This window comes from Tinamus guttatus, unplaced genomic scaffold (genome assembly GCF_059628265.1).
Source record: "Tinamus guttatus ecotype Peru unplaced genomic scaffold, ASM5962826v1 Tinamus_guttatus_pri_ptg000430l, whole genome shotgun sequence".
Lineage (NCBI taxonomy): Eukaryota > Metazoa > Chordata > Aves > Tinamiformes > Tinamidae > Tinamus > Tinamus guttatus.
In genome coordinates, this window is record NW_028288964.1 from 204,998 (window position 1) to 225,225 (window position 20,228).

The 20,228-nt window shown below is 35.6% G+C and overlaps 1 protein-coding gene across 5 annotated transcripts in view; it reads left to right on the forward strand.

Moving 5' to 3' along the window:
* The window catches only part of PFKP (phosphofructokinase, platelet), a 44,235-nt gene extending 24,024 nt beyond the window's left edge, over window positions 1–20,211 (forward strand). Inside the window, exons 13-23 of one of the 5 annotated variants that reach the window (XM_088531752.1) lie at window positions 1,293–1,439; window positions 2,122–2,192; window positions 2,638–2,725; window positions 3,667–3,819; window positions 9,340–9,492; window positions 14,374–14,538; window positions 15,702–15,763; window positions 16,763–16,874; window positions 18,325–18,424; window positions 19,102–19,207; window positions 19,685–20,211. In XM_088531752.1, the coding sequence (XP_088387878.1) occupies window positions 1,293–1,439; window positions 2,122–2,192; window positions 2,638–2,725; window positions 3,667–3,819; window positions 9,340–9,492; window positions 14,374–14,538; window positions 15,702–15,763; window positions 16,763–16,874; window positions 18,325–18,424; window positions 19,102–19,207; window positions 19,685–19,838 (1,311 nt within the window). In that variant the 3' untranslated portion in view covers window positions 19,839–20,211. Of the gene's footprint in view, window positions 1–1,292; window positions 1,440–2,121; window positions 2,193–2,637; window positions 2,726–3,666; window positions 3,820–9,339; window positions 9,493–14,373; window positions 14,539–15,701; window positions 15,764–16,762; window positions 16,875–18,324; window positions 18,425–18,736; window positions 18,809–19,101; window positions 19,208–19,684 lie in introns of all 5 variants that reach the window. The other 4 variants (XM_088531749.1, XM_088531748.1, XM_088531751.1 and 1 more) reach the window with 4 other exon arrangements.
* Window positions 20,212–20,228: the final 17 nt, after the last annotated feature.

Genomic DNA, 20,228 nt, shown 5'->3' on the forward strand with positions numbered 1-20,228 from the left:
TGTTGTTTATGATTATTAGTTACCTCAACTGTGTGATGATTTCACCGTTACCTTCTTCTAGATTTTGTGGATATTATGTGGATAGATAGTAATATAATCACAATTAGCCATTTTAATTGGAAAAAAAAAAACTATATAACACATCATGGAAACTTAATAACTGTCAAAAGCATTTAAAAGGGCTGTAATTCAATATGCTTGTCACTTGTATTTTTAATTCAAATTATATTTTTATTGCATTTACACAGGAGCTATAATTTTATAATATGTTACACATATACTATAATTTTGTAGTATTTACATCTATTTTAAAGTAGGTGTATAGTTGAAAGCCATTTTGGTAGCCTTATTAGTAGTACTTTACAGCTACAGTATGTGACTTTGGACACTTGGAACGCCCAGACTGTAGTGCTTGCATCCCTTTACATGTAACTTTTTTATCTTGAGTAGAACAGATAATTAAAGGACCTAAATGGATGTGTACATAATACACATTATGTTGACAATATTAATTATTTCATGTTCTATTTTACACAAAACCTTCTCTTAAACTACATGTGGTTTAATTAGAACTATATATCTGATCTTTTTCATTGGAATTACTACAACACATATAGACTATTTATGTGGAGCACGTTTTCGGAGGGGAGACTATATAAACACAGTGGAAAATGCTTTAAAAATTCAGTTCAGTGTTTGAACATTTATTATATAAGATTATTGTGAAAGATCTGCGTGCTTTTGTTTACCTGCTATATTGCCAGTCATTCTAAAAAATGGATTGATGCTTTACTTAAAAGTTACTGTATTTCTGCTTTGGCAGTTAATCAATGAAATATACTCAAATGCAGTGTTGCTTGAATGAATCAAATCAGTTCCTACATTTTTTTCTTGTCTGTTCCAGGTTGTATCTTGCGACAAACTACTGCTTTGCTAATGGGAAAATAGTTGGGTAACTTATGATGTTTTTATAGTATTTGCTGAACAAGCCTGAGTGGTAACATAAAAAACTGAATGAGTTGACTGCCAAATCAGATGAAACTAGTGAAATGTTTGAAACAATAATAAAAAAAAATCTTTCTGTTTATTTCTGTATGGTGTTCCACAAAAGGAACAAATAGGTTTATGTACATTCTAGTCCACCTTAAATTTTACGTGGTTCTAGGGGTTCTGAAAACTGCTTTATGGCAGTTTCGGCATACATTCTACTATTTAGCCTCTGTATACAATGGAAAGAAATCAGGCTTGGTGTACAAATGGAAGTGTTAATAACTTTTTTTTTTCTTTTGCAGACTAACTTTAATGTGGCAGTTTTAAATGTTGGTGCTCCTGCAGCTGGCATGAATGCTGCAGTGAGGGCTGCAGTAAGAGTTGGCATAACTGAAGGCCATAAAATGTTTGCTGTCATTGATGGATTTGAAGGTTTTGCTAGAGGGAAGGTTAGTATGACATGAGTGTGGGTAATGCAGTAGTCCATATCCCTGCCCACACCACCACCTAGCAGGAAGGAGTGTTTTGTTACTATATAGCAAATCGGTTGTCCACAGAATAACAGAACTGCTACTGCTTCTGTGCAATGAGTTGTTTCATCTGTTTTACTTTGCTGTAACTAACTTCCCAATGGTGCTTTTTAAATGAAGCTTTTGTGTTTTTCCAGATTCCTCTGTTTCTTGGTTTTAAATGTTCTGTATTAGTTGGTGTTCTAAGAAGAAAATGGATTCAAGACTTTTCTGCTCCCTGGTTTGCCTGGATGGAGCTATAAGTCCCAAAATTAACCTCAAAGATCTGGACTTAGTTGTTTTTTGTTGTTGTTTTTTGTTTTTTTGTTTTTTTTTTCATCTTTACTAAGAGACAATCTGCATCCTGCATCCCTTGTTTCACTGTGACCTGGAGGAAGGAAGAACAAATAGACAAAAATGAGAAGGGAGAAATCTCTTGCTCCTGGGTGTAGTGTTTTTTGTTAGCCAAGTTCAAAAGACTCAGCACCTGTTCCAACCAGCTTTACCTTAAGCCATACCTGGCACTTACTTGCAGCATATCAAGAGAAGTAATAATCGGATAATTATTTAACAGAATCTCTTTTTTTTTTTTTTTTTTTTTTTTTTTTTTTTTACTTTAAAGATAAAGGAAATCAGCTGGGGAGATGTTGGAGGCTGGACTGGTCAAGGAGGATCAATTCTTGGTACAAAACGGTAATGTCAGTATTTTGGTCAATTGCTATGTTGAATTCCACTGTACTGTATACCCTGCATATGATTTCATGTTCTTTTCCTTCCACAGAATGCTTTAAATCTTCAGAGTTTTTTTTTTTTTTTTTTTTTTTAATTCATCATGTTCAAACTTCGTATTTTGTTACTGTAATATCAATTCCAAAGAGAATGGATACAGGAGTCTGGACATCCACTGAAAATTCCTTAGGTTCCTTAGCACTTAAAGGATTTCAAAACTTTATTTCTTCACTGATTATTTGATTCCTTACTGACAATCAGAAAGTAGTAGTTGTACTGATATATAAGCAAAATGAGAACTATTTCATTGTCTTTTGAGAGTTCCCTCTTTCAGCGCTATAGTTAGTTCTGTAATAGTTGCTGCAATGTCTATGGATTTTTACCTTTCTTCTGGTTTAATTGTTTTCAGTACTCTTCCTGCAAAATATTTGGAGAAGATTGCTGACCAGATGCGCACTAACAACATTAATGCCCTTATGGTTATTGGTGGATTTGAGGTACATTGAAATTTTTGCTTATATCCAAGTAGAATAGATTTCCTAGCAAAAGAAAAGACTTCTTTCCTCCAAATTTCATGTGAAGTGTTTGGTTATTACTATATTTGATGCTAATAGCGTCAACATGCTGCAACACTATTAGTAGCTTGTAGAATCAGAAGTTTTGTCACTTGTTTATATGGAAAGCTGACATTCAAGATAATCACTAGTAACAGCAAAAGTGGGTATGTTAAGTGGATAAATGAGGTGAGATTTTGTTTTTTTTTTAATAAACAAGGTTTTTAAATGACTTCTTAAGCACAGGCTCTAGATACTGTATAAATACTTAGAACATGCTCCTAGTCATTCTTGAGCTTTAGTAATACCTGGTCCCTTATTTATGCCACTTGTTGTCATATATAGTATTTCAGAATCTAAGTAATCTAGAAATGTATTTCCATTTTTACCAAAAATATTTATTTATGAGATCTTAATTCAGGAAAGCATTTGGGCAGTTCTTCCCCAGGGAAGAACATGCTTAAATTCTTCTTGATGATGAGTGTATCATGCTTCCCTCACCCCATCCCCTTACTTCTCCTCCCATTTTGTTAGGTGTGGCTCTAATTCAGTAGTATTAAGATTTTAAAAGGAAAGAAATAGTACCTGAAGGTAAGGTAACTAGTTTACAATATAATTTTGTGCTATACAGAACATTTGGTTATGTCTAAATTATGTATTCCCTTGCAAATGAATTCTATTTGTTGTTTGTTTTTAAAGATATATCTGTTTTTAATACTTTCTCTTTTTTGTGTGTGTTAGATTTTAGTGGTTCCTTAACACGTTGACTTGCTGAGTGTGCTGTGGTAGAAATGGCTCCCCATGTGGCCCTTCCCATTTTATCATTCCAACCCCGTCCTTATTTTATTCATCCTAATTTTTCACCCAATGCCCGTGCCCGACAGGCATACCTCGGACTTTTGGAATTATCAGCGGCCCGAGAGAAATATGACGAATTCTGTGTTCCAATGGTTATGGTTCCTGCCACTGTTTCCAACAATGTACCGGGTTCAGATTTCAGCATTGGTGCAGATACTGCTCTGAACACTATAACTGATGTAAGTCTATTCTGGTGTGTGCACTTATTAACAAAGCAGTTCGTGTTAAAACTGAATAAATTGGCTAGAACGGGATATTTTTATAGACCAGAACTTTGGAAATATAATCTGAAAAATAACGCAGTTACTTGATACAACCACGTTTATGATGCCCATCACAAAGAGAAGTCTTATGGACTCAGTTGCTTCTATTAGGTTTATTATGAAATTGCAATTCATAATTTTTATTCCTTAATATTTTTGGATTTATTCATTACTGATTAGATAACATATTTACTGTATATTGAGGAAAGGAGCCTAAAGCTAAGACCTGATAATTCGATCCACTAGAGAAGGAAAAAAGCTCTATGATATTAAATAATAGTACGCTCAGTAACAAACACTTCGTTAACATTCCTCTTTTCAGGTAGAGGTCATTATTTATGTAACAATTTCTCTAATAGTAAGAAACAGTGTTGCTCTGCTAATAATACAAATATATAAAACAAAACAATATATAAACAAAGTTTTGCCAATCATATGACCATAACAGTGTCATATTAAAAGGAAAAGATTTTAAAGAAGCATGATCTGTAAACAAAAACACATAGTGCAGATATATTTGTGGAATATAACAGAGAATTTTACTAATAAATAGCAATAAGGCTAACAAAGCATTTCCTTTGGAAATATAATTTTCATTTTTAACTATGAAGTAATACCATTCTTCCTCTGTAGCTTGCTTACTGAATTATTATGTTAGAAAACTTCTTCACTTCTGTTACCAGTCATGCTTGGAGCCAGAATCCTTTTTTTTTTTTTTTTCTCCTGGGCAATACATACTGACCTGCATTCTAAGAAATGAAAAACAATGAATGTGATTCTCGTGCAGAGAGGGAAGAGAATTTCACATTGCCTTTTGCTCTTGCTGGTTCTTATCTTTCCTCAAATCCTATCAACTTCAAGGGCACTAACATAATTTTTGCACCTGTTGTTTTTGTTTTCCTTGTTGACACAAAAATATTTATCTTTGATATAGTAAACCTCAAGTTATAAAATTCCCATTTTTCTCACACCATTGTTTGTGGAAGATTCTAAGCTAACTAAAATTTCTTTCGAAGGTATTCCTTATACACAGTTTAAGAAAAATTGACCTTGTTTCCAGTTCTGGTAAATAAAAATATCTCTCCAAAATGTTTGATCACAAATTGAGGTGAGTAAATAAAATGATTGTGCATAACACCTGCTTTTCTTCTCTTCTACATAAGCTTTGTGTGTTTATCTAACTGGCTTCTTTTTATAGTGGCTTCTTTTTATAGGCTATTTCATGTAGAACAAAAATAGTATGATTTTTTTTTTTCATTTGGTTTTGGTTTGTTTTTGTGGTTGTGTTTTGCTTTATACTTAGGTTTCTAGGTACTCTGCCTTCATTAGATAGCAAGTTGTCAGTATCTCCTTGCCTCTAATATAATAGTTGAACAGTTTTCCGTCTGATAGATTTTACTAATAAAAACATTTGTACTGTTCTTGCATTTTACTTTACCCAGATTTTTCTCTGAAATAAATGTGAAATGTAATGCTTTTACAATATTTCAATTCAAACCAGTGGAAGATTAAGACTTATTCTCTTGGGGGGTGAAGCAGCAGCGATGGCAGAATTTTTTGTTATTGTTGTGAAAATATTTGTGTGTAATCTCCTCTTTGGTTCCGTGAATATGCTCCACTCCAACTGATAATGAAAAATGGATCCTTTCATTCCTATGTTTTATGTTCAGATCTGGCAATACTGATACTGCCCTTTATTAGGTATGGCTGATAGCCTCAGTAAAAGTCATGTAATGGACTGTGGTAAACAGAGGTGGCAAATGGATATGAATGTCCACTGTTATAATTTTTTATTCCTATTGACAACACTAGGTGCATAAATTTACAATAATTTTCAGTGCTATCAGATTATTACTTTTAAAAGCACCAAAATGCCATCATATTATCACAGTTTTGCTGTGGTTCTGTTCTTACTTCTGTGTCCATGTTCTTGCCAGTTTTCAGTAAGGTAAGTACATCCTTTCCTGTTGGGCAATGAGGCCTGTTTAGAGTTTGTCAGTGCTAGACACTTCTCAGTGTTAGGCTCTTTCTAGCTTGTCCAAGCATGTAAATCGTACCTTGAGGCCAAGTCATATTTGCAAATACAATATATTACAATGCTCCATTCAGATAGACGTAGTTCTTACAGTTTGGCAGTAATTGTTTTTTACTGTGAGGAATCAGCAAAGATAAATGAAATATCCGTAACTAGCTAAAATATGTAAATACAATATGTAGATACAATATGTAAGTAGATCTGTAAATAGATAGTATATTCAGAACTTCTGAATTACAGATCAGGTGCGATCATGCCTTGCCCTGATCATAGATTATGGGTCATACTTTTATTAATGACTAAATGTAGATTTTAAGACTGACTTGAAATTCTCCATTATTCCATATGTATCTTTTGAATAGTGGTTTAAACTTATATTATGCTATATTTTCAGTTCAGTTTTCAGAATGTCAGTGCAAATTGTCAATGAAAATTGACATTGAAAATTGAAATTGAAAATGTATTAGAAATACATGGGAAATCGGCATTAGAAATGGATATACTTAGAACTTTTACATCTAGATTGACATAATAGATTATTCAGAGGTACAGAACAAGAACATGAAGACTTCTGTGAAAAGAAGCATCAGTGAAATAATTAAAATAGTAAAAATGTGAATATTCTCAGCTTGATCTAGATTCTACAGCTAGATCTGTAGAATGTGACATGAGAGATGTTTTGTTTTCTTGCATACCTATGAAAGCTAGATAATCTTTGTAAATGATAGCTGGCTTTATTTAATGCAAACCTTCATCAAGAAGAGGTTTGGCAATAAGTCTTGCACTGGTGGGACTGAAAACAAGAAACTTACTCAAGTAATTGAGTAGAGTGCATATATATTTAAAAAAGACTCCTTCAGCCACAGAACATGGTAAGATGAAAATTAATTGGAATATAAAACCTATTGATGAGCCCAGAAGATGCTGACAGAAGAATAAACCAGAACAAGGTATGAAAGAATATGGATTTCATTTAGGAGATGAAGAAGCAAAGGGGGTTAGAAAACATTATCGACTGGAAATGGAGGAGTGTGTGTATGTGGAGAGAACTGAAGAAAAGAAGAAGCTAAAACTCCTAAAATATGTGCCTTTGACAGTCTGCCTCTTGGCCTCCTCAGAAGGAAGGGTGCAGGGTTGATCACCTGGTTTGACAACTAAAGAGGCAGAGAGCCACAAGAAGACCCTTTCTCACTGAGGAGTGAAGGAAGCTGCAGTCAGGCTGCCCTAATGCAGTCTCCAGGCAGTTCTCTTGGAAGTTCCCACTCTCCGGTAACCTCCCAGGGCTAGTACTAGCAGACATGACTATGTACTAGCCTGGACTGGTGTTCCAAACTGGTTCATAATTAATCTAACCAACCAGTTAAACTTCCATGTATTTCAGTTTTGGTAACAGTTAGATCTGGGACTCCATCCCTTTCAATGGCAGTTTGCACTTGGACAACATGAACTTAACAACACAGTCTGTGCTTGACTGAAGGGGTTTTATGATGCCTTTTTGGTTATGCCAATACTTTCATTACTAAAAATAAAAGATTGTGAAAAGATTAATCCATATTATCATAAAGGGATACTGGATCACATTAATATTAAATGCATCTTTCAGGAAAACTAAGATGTAAAACAATTTAGAACCACTAATGAATTCCTTGTCCTTTGTAATTGTTAAATCTACCCTTCATTGAAAGTGTTTTCCTATTTTGCTGCAGTGATGTGAAGATATTGCATATAATCATCTAACGCTTATGCTGGGTGAAGGTATAATCTTTGGATATGTTTGCTAAAATCACTTGCATCAAATGAAATGGTAATATTTAATGCAAGGAAAACATATCCTACACTGCAGACTAATTGTGTTGGTTATTGCTCTTAGTCTCCCTTCAACTCTCTTTCTCTAAGACTTCAATATAAAACTATCCAGAGAAACTCGTCAGTGTTTTCCAGATCTCCAGGAGATCTTGCAGTTTTATGAAACCATAATGACTCAGTAGCCATTTTTAATATTACAATTTTGAAGCAGCCTGAATAAGCTCAATTGGCCGAGGTAATTGCTGCTTCTTAATGAAGCTTTTTGGATAAATGGGGAAGAAAAAAAAAAAAAAAGGGAGAAAGCTTCTCTTTCTCCTGGCTGCTTTGCTTCTGAGAGCTACAAGTCTGTCAGCAGCCTTCTAGACCATGTGTGTCAGACTTTAAATTAGAAATTCATCCTAGCATTGTGGTTATTTGAAAGATCCACTCTCAGCATGCGTAGTAATAGACTTCCAAACTTTGAAACTCAGTTTGGTCACCCACACCCAGTGTGGCCTGTTCTCCCACTGAATGGGACATGCTTTCCCAGGAAGGAAACATAACAGAACTCACGGTGAATCTCTTTCCATCTCTCTCGATTGCTTATAGATATTTGTGTGAGGAGGTAGTCATTTGATTTGCAGTATTTTGCTTTGATAAACTTCTGAGAAACCGAGAAGGCTGAACTTCTCTGAATATCAGTCTTTTCTACGATTGGCCGAAATGGGAATATGGCTTTCTTGAGGAGAGTCATTATGTATATGGCAGTTTTTCAAACTTTCTATCATGTTGGTAAAAAAAAAAAAGTAGTTTAAATTTGGAAGTATTGGAATAATATAACTAAAAAATGACCTAAAGTCAGCTGTACAGCCTTGATCCTTATGTAGTATTTTAACATCTAATCCCCTTCACATACTGCATTTATTTTGTAGTGTTTGGAATCCTCTCAAAAATCTATAGCTACTTTTCCTAACCTTTAAAATGTACTTGAAACTTTAACCAATCCGTGTGCACGTGAGGTTCTTGGGTTCTTCTGGGCATAAATCCAGTTTATGGGCGTGGGAGTAGATATGTGCTGTTAGTAGATCTTGAAAGTCTTTCAGTAACTTTTTTTTTTTTATTTCTTTATTAATCTGAGTGAAAACAGTTGTGTCTTGGTTTTATAGGATAACATAGTTTTTTAAAAAGCAACTTTCTTGTAGTGTTTCTTTAGGCATTTTCTTCAGACTATAGGTGTTTTCATAGTTAACATCTTTCTCAATTCCTTAGCATGTGTCAAACTTTGTTCTTTAAGTGGCTTTTCGTAGAATGACTTTCAAACTGCCTCTTGCTCTTTCTGCTCAACTGCTTCAGGTCTGTATGCTGTGCTCACTTCATATTCACTCTGTATTAACCTGGACTAATCATCTGCATTTCTTCAAAGAGTATTGCACCAATGCAACCCCCGTGCACTGTGGGATGTGCAGGAGCTCTTTTTTATCCCCCTCCCTGGGAATCTCACTAATTCTACTTATTGGGCCAATGGACAGCCAAATTTCCCATCACATGCAAGGACTCATTAGCAGAACAATCCAAAGGCAAGGAATGTATTGCTAATATTTGTACCACTGCTTCAGGCCTATGAGAGTTGTCTGCAGTTACATGAGGCACGGTCCCGCTTTGAGGAGTTTTGCATCCCTATCTGTGTGTTGCCTGCTACTATTAGCAACAATGTGCCAGGCACAGACTTTAGCATTGGTGCTGACACTGCCCTCAATGCTATCGTGGAGGTAAGACTGCGTTAAGGTAATAAAATTTGTAACTTCAGGATACCTAATGACCTTGAAATGTCTAATTTTCTAAAGTAATTAATTCACTGTCACTGGAATTTAAATTTTTTGTTTAATTTTTTTTAGACTGATTAAAGATTAACCTAATTAAAATTATGTTTGATGATTACAGTTTGGGGCTCTGTTTTGTTATCTGATGCATTAGTGCTTAGGGCATTTTCCTGTTACTGAGAATAAAAATGTCATTTGTTTTGATTTTATTTTATATCTTAAGTAATTTTCTAGCATTATTTAAGTGAAGGATAATACATTTGATAAATGTCACACTTACTGAATGGGCTAATGGCTGAATTTCCAGGACAACAGTGCATTTCAACTACATGGCTACGTGAATAATTCCATGGACTGCCTTCGTTTGTGAATAAGTTAGTATAAGCATTGAAGTCTGTCCTGATGTCTGTAAACAATTTTGAGCCAGATCTTGTTCTGAATAGTCTTCCATGTCAGTCACAACAAGCTCAGTCTAGTTTTAGTCTTCCATGACTTACTTTCCCCCCGCTATAGCTGCTGCATGAGCTCTGAAGTATCTCTTGTCCCATTGATGTCTAAGGCAAACAAATGACTAAACTCCTACACTGTAGAATCAGCTTCTATTCATACACAGAATTACAAAGTATTTGGACAAAAAACAAGAGTCTGATTTCAGAGTCATGGCTTTGAGCAATGCAGATTTGCTTTCCTTCTCTGGTACAAAATTATGTATTTATATACAGTAAAAAAGAAAGCTTAAGCATTTGGAAGAGAGCTCTATCAGAAGCTGCTGGCCGCAGCAGCGGGAGGTGCAGTACAGCATCCTTGGGGTGAAGGCAGCCCAGGTGCAGCTCCTGAGCGCAGGTAAGAGTAAGCTAAAGAGTTGGAGCTTGCACGTCATTTTTGTCAATCTCAAACCATTTTGATTTCACCAAGGTGCAGAACAGGTAAACAGCAGAAATCCAATCAGGTACGGGACACGGGAACTTTTACTGCTTCACTATGTGATTGTCTCTTACCTGCTTGCAAGTGTCGTATTTTAAGAACTGTGAATGATATCATGGGAAACCTTTAACAGTGATTCACCTGTTAAAAAAAGAAAAGAATGTGGTTTTACACATATTGCTACCTTGTCTTATTTCACTGTTTTATTTTAATTACCATCTGTACTGCTTTTCGTAGTGCTCTAGTTTAAATTGTTATATCTATTTAAATTCTTTAAAATCAAGATGCTTAGGCCCAAAATAGAATGTTTGGAGGAGATGCAAATACCAGATTTTCCAGAAAGTTAGCTCAGTTCATATAATGACTCAAACAGCAATTGAATTTCAAAAAGTGCTTTGTCACCTTGCTTGTCCAAAACTTCTGAACTTTGGTCTGTCTGGTCTATGGAGTAGATATAAATAGAGGAAAAAAAAAAAACAAGGAAACAAAAAGGCTCAGTTGGGACTTGATTACAAAGCAAAATTTTATTTTGAATGTGGTCTGTTTATGAGAAGATGACTCAAAAAAAAAATGGCTGCAGCCATTTTCTCATAGAAGGCAAATGTACAGCATTCTCCTGTTAGGTTGGCACCACCTTTGTCAGTTCTGTTGGCAGTTAGTGCCATTTTACTGTTAAATCTGGTGTTGTCCTGCAGTCTTCTCTGGCATTTAGCATGTTTGGGTATAATTGATTTTGAACATATTTTGTGGAGCTGGAAGGATGGGAAACTTAAGAGACAGAAATGACAAGGGGAAAGAGAATAATTTGAAATCCAGATTGGTTACCTGATCTAGCTCACTGCAGTATTTCAGAAAGACTAGTAGCTGCAATGAGTGGCTACCAGCTTCCAACACCCACAACCTTTATTGTTACAGTCTCAGCTTTCCCATAACCATTAATTGAGAATTTCTGCTTTTATACCAGCTGAATATTGTTTTTTTCCCTCTTAGAATAGCTTAATGCTATGTGTAATTATGTAAATAGATCTTTCCTAAATTGATTAGAATCTTCTGTTGCCTACATGAGCACAGTTACTCGGGTGATGTAGTGCCTACAGAATCCAACTTTTATTTTCTGTGAAGATGGAAGTTTAATAGGAAGAATTAATTTTTTTTTGCTATTCCTAGGATAATGTAACTTTAATTTTGTACAAGACAGCACAAAGTGCATCTTTGTATAATTTCTCTAGAACTGCCACTAAAGACAATCTATATATATTTACACATAGATTATCTTCACTGGCAGCTCTTTTAAAGCAAGAAATACAACATGACTATGAAAAGCAAAAAAAAAAAAAAAAAAAAAAAAAAAAACCCATCACAACTACTAGAAGTAATGCAGTGAAATTCCAACTGTCATGAAACTCATAAGATCCAAGAAGAGAGCGATGAGATAAAATAACGTCAATAAATATCCATAAATGAATACAGTAAAAACATTCAAAAAAGTTGTGTGCGTGTATTTACTTCTGCTTTTGGTATGTGATACAATAACTTGCCTTTACAGTAACAGTTTGAATTAGGTCAAAACTAAATAGTATACATACTTTTAAAACTATAATATTTTTTAAAGATAGCATACTGCAGGCACATAGATGAACACCAATGTGTTGCCTGCTTGGGGAAAAAGGAAAAAAACACACATTGATCTATTTCCTCTTATCTTTTGCCATATATCAAGATGCTGTTTGAATAAGAAAATGTATATTGTATCTGCTAATTTACTGCCAAACTTCTTTAAAGTTTATCAGTGCCATTTTTGTATTTGGGTTTTTTGTCACAATTGTGCTGGAAGAGGAAGAACAGTAGGCAGAAGACTGCATCATTCCCTTATCGTGAATAATAGAAAACTTTTAAAAACAGATAAAACCCCACTAAGTTCAGTAATAACAAAACAACTTTATGTTGTTTAAATCTTTATGGTGTTTGAATGGAAGGAGTGTGTTTTGGGAGGAATATTCTATAAATTTAATCCCAAACCAAATCAAAATTTCCCCCGAGGCTGCAGTGTAGCACTTTAACTCAGGAACCCTTCTTCTTGGCAAGAGCCTGTCAATCCCAGCCAAATTCTGGGAACAGCACCCAGCTTCCATAATTCGACTGTTTTCTCGGGTTCTGGGAAGAAGAAAAAAGGGGATAGAGAGTTGGAAAGGAAGGGTGAAGAAGGAAAAGGATACAGACCAAAAGTGGAAACAAAGAGGATGATACAGTGCTCTTGTTAGGGTTATTTTAAATAATCTGCAGCTTTGTCTACAGTCTTTAAATGGATGCTGGTACTTTGAAGTACCAGACTTTCTAGATGCTCAATTTGAGATGTCTTAAGAGTTTGATTTTTGCAAAGCTTGGAGATTGCCAGTGCTTAGGTGTCTCCAATGAAGGCGTGTACTTTTTTCTTCAGCATCTAAAACAAAGAATTTTTATACCATAAACTAAGTGGTAGCATCCAGTTTCAGGCAACTTGAAGGAGTTAGAATTGGTGCAGTGCTAAGTCCTAGTAAAACTAGTAGGGATTTTTAGAAGTGAGTTAGTGTTCATCAAACACATGCTAGTATTCTGCAGTAATTTTCCTGGAGTCACGCCTGGAAGAGGAAAGTAGCGTGTTTGAGGACGCTGTAAAACCCAAGTCAGGGAGAAAGAATGTGTCGTTTTGAAGAACAGCTAAAGCTGAGCCTAGCCTTTTGAGATCTAGTTTACTGTGGGGGTGCTTAATGGGCAGAGCAACAGAACATGTTAATCCATGTTCGGAGTGCACTCGTGTGAGTTGTGTGCGCACACCCACATAATGCACAAGTTGAAGTACATGTGCCTTTTGGTAGTCGGTCCCAAGTAAATGCGTATGTCAGTTTTTAGTGCTGGAATGTATTAAACATCATAATGTTTTAAGTTCTGGTCTCCTGTTATTTGAAGTTCTATCATATACCAGTTGAATCTATTTATTGGGTAGTCTTTTGGATATATTTCTGAAGACAATGTTGCTTTTAAATATAATTTTAGCTTGAAATCCCATGCTCAGTTATCTGAATGTTGATTCTGGTTATAAAAATCTGTTATGGAAAGATAAGTAAAGTATAAGTAATATAATTTCCTACTGCATTGAAAATTTCCTCAGTCACTCTTTTCTAAGAGTCTCAAGTAGCCCTAGTAAATATTGGTGTTAACTGGTGCTGTGTAAACGTAGACCTCCTTGCAGAGAATGTTTCTTATGCTGGTCTGGGTAAGAAGCAAGTGAACATTTCAGCCATACAGTAAGTATCTATCTATGAGCAAAAACAAACAAAAAGAAAAATAGCTCTTTTAGTGCTTGAGAGGATGATAGTTATGTGGATACGATTATTAGAAAATAAACCATAGAGCAATACATTCCTGGGATTGACATTTAAGAAAAAATGATTAAAGTGTTAGGCATAGTTGCGAATGCAATGCAATAAACAATTTTTAAAAAGTAAGAAATAATAAAATTTTCAGTCATGAATGCAATTAAAGCAGAGAACTTACTCAAACCAGAAATGCTGAAAACCTCCATTATACTTATTTATATTTCTGGTAGAACACTGCTGGGTGTTTTAAGTTGTGAAAGACAAAGTGAGATTAATTGGTATTTTTGTATTTGCAGGAAACAAACATGATTAGATATTAGTAAAACACTTTGTTTCAACTATGGTGCCCCACCTATAGTTAATAAAAAAAAAAAAAAATACCTCCTCTGTTGGTAATTCTGATAGTTAAATGAGTTGCAGTATCTTGGAATTTTAAAAATATGTATTTTTTATAAATTCTCTGACCTGTATTACCAAAATGTAAGATGCCATTGTATGACACAAGAATTATGTATTTTTTTTAACACTGAATGTCCTGTTTTTGGGTCAGACGTGCGATCGCATCAAGCAGTCAGCGAGCGGCACCAAGCGCCGTGTTTTCATCATCGAGACCATGGGCGGCTACTGCGGGTACCTGGCCAATATGGGCGCCCTCGCGGCAGGGGCTGATGCTGCTTATATCTTCGAAGAGCAGTTTGATATTCGAGAGCTCCAGGTATGTGACACGAGAAATATTTCCCTAATTTTTAAGTAGATTCTAAAAACTACTGTGCCCGTATAGCACAGTGTACATTCTAATTAGATGGTTAATGTCATCCCCCTCCCTCCACAAAAAGGGTATTTTACACTGTAGTTAAAAGTTGCACTTCTCAGAGTTTCATGTTTGTATAGGGCCAATTTTAAAATCTTGAGGAATATCTACCTAATTATTCTTGACATCATGTTCAGTTAACTGGCAAAATTCCTGTATTAGCTGCCAAACGCTACTGTGTTAACTGATACATTTGTATTCTTCTGACTGAAACTCAAATGACATATAAATGAACAGAGTTGAGCAGATTTCAAAGAAAAAGTAGGATAAAAGAAATACCTCTTCACTATGATTGTGCCTCAGCTCATCACAGAGGTTATTCAGGTAAGGATTTTAACAGCATCTAAAGTGGAATAGATACTAACTTTAATAGCAGAATTATTCAAAGCATGTTTGGAAGGGTTATTAAAATAGAAAACTCAGATTTTAATTATTACAAATTAGGACATGACTTTGCATAGGGTCTAAGCAGATGCAAAACCTGTCTGCTCTGAGGCACTCACTCTGAGGTAGTTGGTGGTAATTGCTGTCATGAACAAAATACATGTTCTAAACAGATACTGATTTCCTGATAGAACAGGATGATGTTCTAGATGAACTTTAATTCCTCACTATTCCTTTCCCAGTGGCATGAACTCTTCATGTCCTATCTGTGCCAACAGAGCAGTACTTTAACCTAACCATAACAAGAGTATTTTAAGTAGTGGAAGTAAGAGCAGGAGCATTCCCTATGGAATATGATCTTCTATAGCAATTTCTATATTTCAAGGTATATCAACACTATCCAACTCTGCCAGTATATATATACAGAAAACATATATACATGTGGTTATTAAAATCGGTTACAGGTGATGTGGAGGAAGAAGTTAATTTTAATCTAAGATGAATACCTGCATAAAATAAATTATCCTGGATTTCTAAAAAACAGTTGGATTGGAATCCTTTACATAAGTTTTCTGGAAAAGGCAATATAGCCTCATTGCAGTTATTTTTAAAGAGTTATTTTTAAAGAGCATGTTGAAAATTTTTGCGTGAGTTTTGTTTAAAAATGTTCTTGTTGCTTCTAGGCTAATGTGGAACACCTGACTGAAAAAATGAAAACCAGTATTCAGCGTGGTCTAGTGCTGAGGTAAGCAAGTGGAGGTTTAAGAGATTGCAAACGTGATGCTGAGCTTTTCCAAGCCAGGAGCTGTTTGGCTTCTTGTGAAGACACTCCACACTCTGTATATCTTGATTACCTCTTAGCATGAGATTCTTAGAAAAGCTGTTGCTCAAGAAGGGAAGCCAGGATGCTGTGTGGAAGCTGGAGTCTGAAAACTTCCTTCTTATGTGAATGTGTGTATTCCAGTAGTAGATATCTTTCTTGCCTATTTTCACATATGCTTTGTCTTTTACCATTGCTCCTTTTCATAAGAATAGTGTAAAGTCATGCATATGCAGGCATGTACCATTAGCCCTTTTGATAAAACTCCTACTCGTATATACTTGCCAGATATCACAGGATAAGACACGTTTCGAAGAAATAAGGACCTTTAAAACACGTAGGTTAGCATGCTTTTAAATTGTACCTTTTCCTTAGGCAGTCTGAATAAGTCTGCAGCTTCACGCTGTCTTTCATAAGCCAAGTAGTGCAGTGAGGAAAAATGAAATACACATTGAATTTTATGAGGAAGTCGTTATGTGTGTTCAGATTCTGCTAGCTTTTTACAGTACTGAGAAAGTCAAAGCATCTAATTATGTGATTAGGTGAAAAAATATATGTGACAAGAGACAGCAGAATGTACTATTTATTATGCCCACCTTATAAAGAACAAAGTGATGACACTGGATGAATAGAACTTTGGGTTTTATGCACTTTTCCCTCTGTATAATGTCCTTGTCAGACATGAAATGGTGGTTTTCACTACTCTGTACAACAGTGGATTCCAGCTGACCTGCCAATAATGTCCTTGTAGTAAAAGTAAATACCCATTTGAAAGGTGTGAACATGTAATGCAAAAACAACCTCTGTGATGAGGTAAAAGAACTGGTATCAGGAAAATGGGAAAATGTTTACTGTAGTAGCTGTAAAGGCATCCCCTGCTTTATAATTAATTTAACTGTATCTATCTGCTCTGAATTTTTACAGAAATGAGAACTCCAATGAGAATTACACAACTGACTTCATTTATCAGCTGTATTCTGAAGAAGGAAAAGGAGTTTTTGACTGTCGGAAGAATGTTTTGGGCCACATGCAGCAGGTAAAAACAACCTTAAAATTGCAGACAAGCTTAGCTCGGTGTGCACCAAAAGCACACACTCTTCAAGAATAGAATTTCAAGCAAGTCTGACTTGAGATGAAAAAATAAATGTGTGTGTGGATTTTTGTTTGTTGGTAACTCACAAGTATTTGTTAGCATTAAGTTCTATTGCAATTTCTTCTGAACAAAACAGGGAAAGCCTTCTTAGATTCTTCATGATTGTCATTTTTATTCCTACCCCTCTATATACTAATAAGCAGCGAGACTTTCTTAATAAATGCTACAGTTAATAATGCAGTCACAGAATATACCTATCTGGCCACTAGTAATGTATCTAGTTTATGAATGCTGGAAGAGATGAAAGTTGCTTAAGAAAATACATGCAGTGGATTGCAGATATTAGAAGAGAGAAGTTACCTCATTATTTTCATTATGATTCTTGCCCTTCTAAAAACTCCTTGGGGTCTTTGTACCTGCCCTCTCTTTATCTCACTGTACTGCTCATTAATGGGCAGGCAGTGAATTTCTGATTTGATTACATTAACCACTAAAACAGAGGTGGAGTCTGGAGTAAATGTTGAACCAAATTTAAGTGCTAGGAGAGAAAAATCACCTCAAATTCAGTGTATATTCCATTTGTCTAGATTATTCAACACAAAAACTGGCATTTTTTGTTTAAAGTGAAGTTACTTTAACGGTCCATATCATCCTTGTTTCAACAGTTTTTTGCTTAGAACTATGTGGTACTATATCATATACTGTTTCAGTCCAAGCTGCTACAAAAAAAAATGAACACAAAAGTCATACCTTATAATATATACATTTTAAAAACATTTTTTTAAAAAAACATGTATTTTAAAATATGTACATTTTTTAAAACCATTATACTTTATATGATACTTCCATTTTTTAAAGCCATTTTTTGTTCCCAGAGCTATGTAAAGCCTCTGCTGTAATATTTAGACTGAAAGCTGACATAAAAAAGTGTAATTACTAGCCTAAGAAGTCCGAGCCCGGTTGCATCAATTTAAGTTCATACCCAGTACTCCAGCCTTCCTCATTCCGGCTGCAGGAAGAGCGGCGCTTCCCAGACTTCCTAGGTGACTCCCAGCCCTTACATTTCTCGTGCTCCTCCCGACGCCGACGCCGCCTCCTTGGGCAGTTTCCAGTTTGCTGAGAGGAGGCTGCCCCACGGCAGTGCCATAGACAGCAGCGCCTGCGGGAAGGGGCCGAGGGAAGGGCACTGCCTCCCACTTCCCTCCTGTAAAACCCAACTGCTGAGTCCATTAGAATTCCAAGGGCACTTAAATGTTTTAACTTGGTTTAGGTTAGTAGGGATTGCCCCTTTTTCCCCCCTATATTTTTTTTAAGTAGCGAAGAGGGAAATAAAGAGATCAAAAATGACTGATAAAAGACACGGATACTAACAGCTAGTTTTATATTTACACAGGGGGGTGCACCTTCACCGTTTGATAGAAACTTTGGGACAAAAATTTCTGCAAAAGCTATGCAGTGGATCTCCAAAAAACTGAAAGAAACATACCGAAAAGGTGCAGAAATACTTACTGCTATCTTTTGTTTGTTAGTCTTTCGTTAGCTGTCACCATGTAACCCTACTCTAATGTATATAAGTAAGACTCTCTGAATGTATAAAATATATTATTTTGTTAGTCAACCTATTTTCTTTTCCATCTTTGTTATATTATTCTTGGTGTGTGTGAAGTATCTTGTGCTGCGCTTCCAGGTATAAGAAAATTTCTTCTCAAGCAAGGATGATAATCTATATAGCTTTTTATCTTATCACTCTTATCACTTTTTTTTTAAAGTAATGCTAGTGTAATTGCAGTTTTTCATGCATGCAGGAATTGATGGTTATATAGTTACGTCTGTTCTTCCTTTTTGTTTCATGGTGGCTACATGGGAGACAGAAGAAGGTAACGTGTCTTCTTTGGGAATTTTTGTAAAAGAATTTTGTTTTACTAAACTCTCATTTAAAAGTTGATGTTAAAATTCAATCTTATCATTGATTAATTTCACTGCATTTTCACTCTTTAACCACAAAAATGACATTAAGAAAGTGAAGTTGTCCTAACCCCGTTAAAGTACTAATTGTTGTTTTACTGTTAAGAATTCTAAGTAAGTTCCCTGTTCAATTTAATTACAAAAATGGGACATGTGCCCAAACATGTATGAATAAATTAGATACTGAATTATTCACTCTTTTTAGGAAAAGTATTTGCCAACACCGATGACTCAGTTTGTTTGCTGGGAATGCGCAGACGCAACCTTGTCTTCCAACCAGTGGCAGAGCTTAAGAATGAAACCGACTTTGTGTAAGTCCCTAAGTATCAAGCGCTCACACTGTAACCATCTTGGCACAGGCTTCCCTTCACCACATCAAAAGAACCTCTTCTCCACAAGGCTGACACAGAGCATTTGCCTTTGGCCTACGATTACCCAGTGATTCACTTTGGAAGGACAAGTGAACAACCAACTTCATTTTTTCTCTTCATTATGCTTAAACTTGGAAATCCCTCAATGTGAATCTGCTGGGTAACTCTCAGTCGCTTTTGCTCTAATGCCTAGAACCACTCAACTTCAGTTTAGCAGGACAGATTTCTTGTCTGTAACTACCACTTTCCATTAAACTCTCATCCTTCCTTCAGTTTTCTGTCCTAATTTCTCCCTGTTTTCTCCCAGATATTGATAGGGAAGACCTTTAGTTCTATGGCAAAGGAGCTAGACGATACATTTGTCTTGCCTCCTGCATAAACCACCTTCTCTCTTTTCCTGCCGTGTCCCTTGCACAGACACAGGATCCCCAAGGAGCAGTGGTGGCTGAAGCTGCGACCGCTGATGAAGATTCTGGCCAAGTACAAGACTAGCTACGATGTTTCAGACTCGGGCCAGCTGGAGCATGTGGCTATGCACAGCCCAAAAGAAGCAGAAACTGGAGCCATCTAAAGAGATCAGTTTAGATAACATTGTAATAGGTGCACATTGTGAGTAACAATGCTTTAGAATTGTTACAGCTTTGTTTTGTAACATTTAAATTATTGTTCCAGCACTTTAAGTGAAACAAGATGTTCAGATGTCACAGATTTTTGTCCTGTATTTGTGTTAGGTTTGAATCGAACCCTGCATCTAATGAATAAGCACTGTTTACCAATATTACCCTTTAACAATAAGTGCAGCACAGTTCTATGCACTAAGTTACTCATCTACTGCACTTTGTTTCAGAGTACTTACACACAAAATAAATGTAGAGGGATAGCTTTGTGTTGAGTTACAGGCTGTGTTTATGCTTCTGAAGTGAAATAAAGTATTGTTGCAAACACCATGACTGATCTGTGT